Raw genomic sequence first — 5,349 nt, 5'->3', positions numbered from 1 at the left:
GGCTGACTCAAGAATCTCTGGATCTTACGGGCACGGGCAACGGTCAGCTTGTCATCTTCACTTAGCTCATCCATACCCAAAATGGCAATGATATCTTGCAAGTTCTTGTAGTTCTGTAGCACTTTCTGCACACCACGAGCCGTGTTGTAGTGCTCCTCACCAAGAATGTGAGGCGAGAGCATACGGGATGTTGAATCCAGAGGATCCACAGCAGGATAGATTCCAAGCTCGGAAATCTACACATGGGAAAAAGAAAAGTATAGATTGTTACCATATGAGCATTCCACCAAACAATTTTGAATGAGTATCAACAAAAGAAGACAGAGTTCAGACCTGTCTGGAAAGCACGGTTGTGGCATCCAAGTGAGCAAAAGTTGTGGCAGGAGCAGGATCTGTCAAATCATCAGCAGGGACATAGATGGCTTGCACTGAGGTGATGGAACCTTTCTTGGTGGTTGTAATTCGCTCTTGAAGAGCACCGAGATCGGAAGCAAGAGTTGGCTGGTAACCCACAGCAGATGGGATACGACCAAGCAAAGCAGACACTTCAGAGTTAGCCTACCCAAGATAGTACACCGAAGTTAAATTTACAGTAACATATGGCACACAGATGCTAATAGATAAAGCAAACAACATAGAAGTTCACCTGAGTGAAACGGAAAATGTTGTCAATGAAAAGCAACACATCTTGGCCTTCAGCATCACGGAAATACTCAGCAACGGTCAAACCAGTGAGCCCAACACGGGCACGAGCACCCGGGGGCTCGTTCATTTGTCCATACACAAGAGCACATTTGCTCTCAGACTGTTAAGATGGGAAGACAGATAGATTTCAGCAACAGAGATCACTCAAAGACCAGTTGCAGGACAAAGATAGGGGAAGGTTAATCCGTATTATTTAAAAACCTGCTTCTCGCCTAGCTTAATGACACCACTCTCAATCATTTCTCTGTACAAGTCATTTCCTTCACGGGTTCTTTCTCCCACACCAGCGAACACGGAGAAACCACCTGTTCATCCAAAGAAACCAATAAATAAGCTAAATTTAGAGCACCACTGTACACACAACTTCAAAACCCCAGACTCTGGGGCCCAGAGAATACAAACCATGAGCTTTGGCGACATTGTTAATCAGCTCCATAATGAGCACAGTTTTGCCAACACCAGCACCACCAAAAAGCCCAATCTTTCCTCCTCTTTGGTAAGGAGCAAGCAGATCAACAACCTGGAAAATGAAAGCAGTAAATGTTAGCTTGGCACACAAACAACAACCAAACATGTAACCTATTATAACAACAGAAAACTAGAGCCCAGAATCTACCTTAATACCAGTGGCAAGGATCTCCTGCCCAGTGGCTAGATCAACCAAAGCAGGAGCATCTCTGTGGATAGGTAAGTAGTGTTCGGTCTCTGAACAACAGCAAAAAAAAACACATTATCATGATATGTTCGCAGAAAGTGAAACACTGATTAAAGATGGCATAGACTACTTACTAATTTCGCCTCTCTCATCAATAGGTTCTCCAAGAACATTCATGATACGTCCAAGTGTTGCTCTTCCAACGGGTACCTTTAATAAAAGTAACAACAAGCCAAAAGTCAACATCCACAAAAAAAAAAGAGTACTTGCGCAAAAGTCAACGTTGTCTCGGATCTAGACCTAACAATGGACATCAACTACCAACAAGTCAGGATCTATACAAATAGAATGCTTACAGTGATCGGAGCTCCAGTGTTGAGCACGCGTCGTCCACGGACAAGCCCCTCAGTACCATCCATAGCAATAGTCCTGACCACATTCTGACCTAAGTGGTGCGACACCTCGAGCACCAATCTCGTGGGATGATCCTGAACCTCGAGAGAAGTCATGATCGGAGGCAACCCTTCCTGATCTTCGAATCTCACATCGACGATAGCACCGATGACCTGGCAGACTTTCCCGATCGCTCCTTTACCTCCGTAATCATACGTCTTCTTCGCCTCATCCTTGGCTGGAGGAGGAGTCGATGGAGGAGCAGGCGAAGAGGTCGAATATTCTGCTACGCGTCCGAGGAGGTCACCAAAAGGAGCAGCGCAGCGAGCAGGTGAAGGGGACGGAAGCCGAGGGTTACGGCTCCCGAATCTGGCAGCAGATCTGGCGGAAGATGAACGGAGAAGAGTTGATAAGACTCTCCGAGACGCCATGAGTGAGGAGTTTGTTGATTGGAAAATGCTAGGGTAGCGACAGAACCTGAATCTTAAAACATATCGACTGGTTCTGTCCTGTCCTGTCCGAAGAAAATTTCCAAAGTTTGTTGGGCTTTTATGATGGGCTTATTTGGGCCTACATTATTTCCAGAAAACACCGCTCTTTAAAGATTTTCTAAAAATAAAAGTGCTCCTATAACGAACGTAGACCACTTCTTCAGCGACACGTGTGTTGTTCACCTAACGAAACGTGTTAATTAAAGAATTTTTTCGGACAACAACAAAACAAAATGATGTTTTTTATGTAATAAGCCCAAAAAGGCCCATTAAAAACCTACCAGATACAACGAGTGGAGCTTAGATTCAGGTTGTGTGCTTTTACCCTAGCGTTTCCTCTCTCTCACTCGCACAAACAACAAACAAACTCATGGCGTCTCGGAGAGTCTTATCAACGCTTCTCCGCTCGTCTTCCTCCAGATCCGCCGCCAGATTCGCTACCCGAAACCCTAGAATCCCGTCCCCTTCCCCCGCTCGATGCGTTTCTCCTTTCGGTGACCTCCTCGGACGCGTCGCCGAATATTCCACCGCTTCACCCGCTGCGCCATCGACTCCTCCTCCAGCCAAGGATGGGGCGAAGAAGACGTACGATTACGGAGGCAAAGGCGCGATCGGGAAGGTCTGCCAGGTCATCGGTGCTATCGTCGATGTGAGATTCGAAGATCAGGAAGGGTTGCCTCCGATCATGACGTCACTCGAGGTTCAGGATCATCCCACGAGGCTGGTGCTCGAGGTGTCGCATCACTTGGGTCAGAATGTGGTGAGGACTATTGCTATGGATGGTACCGAGGGACTTGTTCGTGGGAGACGCGTGCTCAACACTGGAGCTCCAATCACTGTAAGGATACTTTGATCTTCGTCGTTGAGAGTCAATAGGTCTAGATCTTTAGATTCGTTGATGGTGTTTTGCTTCGTATTGTGATTCTTTAACGTTGACTATGTCAAGATCCTTTTTTTTTTTTTTTCAAAAAGTGTATTCATTTCCATTGAAATTTGATGTCCGGGTGATTTGGTTTTATGTTGATGATAATGGAAGTATGAATTTTTGGTTTTTTTTTTTGTTTTTGTTTTAAGGTTCCTGTGGGTAGAGCAACTCTTGGACGTATTATGAATGTTCTTGGAGAACCTATTGACGAGAGAGGCGAAATTAGTGAGAAGTTTAATTCGTTGTTAATTGATGGTTCATTATCTGCAGATATGTTATGAGAATGTGTTTTTGTTGTTTTATCAGAGACCGAACACTACTTACCTATTCACAGAGATGCTCCGGCTTTGGTTGATCTAGCCACCGGTCAAGAGATCCTTGCCACTGGTATTAAGGTACATTCTGGACTCTTGTTCTACCCTGGTCCCACAGGTTACATGTGTTTTCATTTTTCTTGAGAGCTGACTTTTGTTACTTTCATTCCAGGTTGTTGATTTACTTGCTCCGTACCAAAGAGGAGGAAAGATTGGGCTCTTTGGCGGTGCTGGTGTTGGCAAAACTGTGCTCATTATGGAACTGATTAACAATGTCGCCAAAGCTCATGGTATTTATTCTCAGGGGTTTTGAATTAGTTTGCACAGTGTTGCTCAAATCTTAGTTTCTTAATTGGTTTCTTCTTCTGGAACAGGTGGTTTCTCCGTGTTTGCTGGTGTGGGAGAAAGAACACGTGAAGGCAATGACTTGTACAGAGAAATGATTGAGAGTGGTGTCATCAAGCTTGGCGAGAAGCAGGTTTGCAATTAATCTGGATTAATATTTAGCTTTCTTTGTCCTGAAACTGGTCTCTGAATGGTCTTTGTTAATGAATTCTCTCTGTCTTCCCATCTTAACAGTCTGAGAGCAAATGTGCTCTTGTGTATGGACAAATGAACGAGCCCCCGGGTGCTCGTGCCCGTGTTGGACTTACTGGTTTGACCGTTGCTGAGTATTTCCGTGATGCCGAAGGCCAAGATGTGTTGCTTTTCATTGACAACATTTTCCGTTTCACTCAGGTGAGCTCTGTTCTTTGTTCTATCTATCAGCACCTATATATTGTTGAAGAGTGTTAAATTAACCCTGGTGTGGTCTCTTGTGTAGGCTAACTCTGAAGTGTCTGCTTTGCTTGGTCGTATCCCATCTGCTGTGGGTTACCAGCCTACTCTGGCTTCCGATCTCGGTGCTCTTCAAGAGCGAATCACAACCACCAAGAAAGGTTCCATCACCTCAGTGCAAGCCATCTATGTCCCTGCTGATGATTTGACAGATCCTGCTCCTGCCACAACCTTTGCCCACTTGGATGCCACAACCGTGCTTTCCAGACAGGTGTGAACTTGTCTCCTTTTGATGATATTTATAAATGTTTGGTAGAAGGCTCATAAGCTGACATATTTTTTCGTTTCTCTTTTGTCTCTGCCATTTGAAGATTTCCGAGCTTGGTATCTATCCTGCTGTGGATCCTCTGGATTCAACATCCCGTATGCTCTCACCTCACATTCTGGGTGAGGAGCACTACAACACGGCTCGTGGTGTGCAGAAAGTGCTACAGAACTACAAGAATTTGCAAGATATTATTGCCATTTTGGGTATGGATGAGCTAAGTGAAGATGACAAGCTGACTGTTGCCCGTGCCCGTAAGATCCAGAGATTCTTGAGTCAGCCATTCCACGTTGCTGAAATCTTCACTGGTGCCCCTGGAAAATACGTTGACCTTAAGGAAAACATCAACAGTTTCCAGGTATATCTATATAATGCACATATGCCTTTCTCCTTGCTCGATGATTGTTTTTGACTCACAAGCTTATATGAATTTGTAAATCGTTGCAGGGTCTGCTCGATGGCAAGTACGATGATCTTCCTGAACAATCGTTTTACATGGTTGGTGGCATCGACGAGGTGGTTGCTAAAGCAGAGAAGATCTCCAAGGAGGCCGCAGCTTAAGGGCTTGATTCATCCCTTTTGGATGCTTAATACATCTCTCTTCTTCTTTTTGTTGACAATAACGAAAACAAAAGACAAAAGCAATGCTTTATGCTTAACTGATAAAGCATTGCGATTTCCATCATTGTGAGTGTGAGAGATATTACGGAGAAAACAGATTTTTTGAATTGGAATTAAATAATAAAAAGTGTTATGTTTTCTTA

General features: G+C 44.4%; 2 protein-coding genes across 2 annotated transcripts in view; one reads left to right on the top strand and one right to left on the bottom strand.

Moving 5' to 3' along the window:
• The window catches only part of LOC106318231 (ATP synthase subunit beta-1, mitochondrial-like), an 8,414-nt gene extending 6,177 nt beyond the window's left edge, over window positions 1–2,237 (bottom strand). The window contains exons 1-6 of the mRNA XM_013756119.1: window positions 1,717–2,237; window positions 1,495–1,570; window positions 1,322–1,410; window positions 1,108–1,225; window positions 907–1,010; window positions 730–805 (exon numbers count right to left, since the gene is read on the bottom strand). Coding sequence (XP_013611573.1) covers window positions 730–805; window positions 907–1,010; window positions 1,108–1,225; window positions 1,322–1,410; window positions 1,495–1,570; window positions 1,717–2,184 — 931 coding nt within the window. The 5' untranslated portion in view covers window positions 2,185–2,237. The remainder of the gene's footprint in view (window positions 1–729; window positions 806–906; window positions 1,011–1,107; window positions 1,226–1,321; window positions 1,411–1,494; window positions 1,571–1,716) is intronic.
• Window positions 2,238–2,546: 309 nt separating this feature from the next.
• On the top strand, window positions 2,547–5,349 carry LOC106318936 (ATP synthase subunit beta-2, mitochondrial-like). The gene is made up of 9 exons (XM_013757106.1): window positions 2,547–3,082; window positions 3,319–3,394; window positions 3,476–3,564; window positions 3,656–3,773; window positions 3,858–3,961; window positions 4,063–4,221; window positions 4,307–4,531; window positions 4,632–4,943; window positions 5,033–5,349. The coding sequence occupies exons 1-9, from the start codon at window positions 2,615–2,617 to the stop codon at window positions 5,144–5,146; spliced, it is 1,665 nt and encodes a 554-aa protein (XP_013612560.1). The 5' UTR covers window positions 2,547–2,614; the 3' UTR covers window positions 5,147–5,349.

Source organism: Brassica oleracea, chromosome C9 (assembly GCF_000695525.1).
Source record: "Brassica oleracea var. oleracea cultivar TO1000 chromosome C9, BOL, whole genome shotgun sequence".
Taxonomy (NCBI): Eukaryota; Viridiplantae; Streptophyta; class Magnoliopsida; order Brassicales; family Brassicaceae; genus Brassica; species Brassica oleracea.
This window is presented reverse-complemented; position numbering and strand designations above follow the sequence as displayed.

Coding starts and splice junctions, on each gene's coding strand:
- LOC106318936 (XM_013757106.1), top strand. CDS start 2,615: ATGGCGTCTCGGAGAGTCTTATCAACGCTTCTCCGCTCGTCTTCCTCC. Junction 3,962..4,062: donor TCAAGCTTGGCGAGAAGCAG/GTTTGCAATTAA, acceptor CCATCTTAACAG/TCTGAGAGCAAATGTGCTCT. Junction 4,222..4,306: donor ACATTTTCCGTTTCACTCAG/GTGAGCTCTGTT, acceptor TCTCTTGTGTAG/GCTAACTCTGAAGTGTCTGC.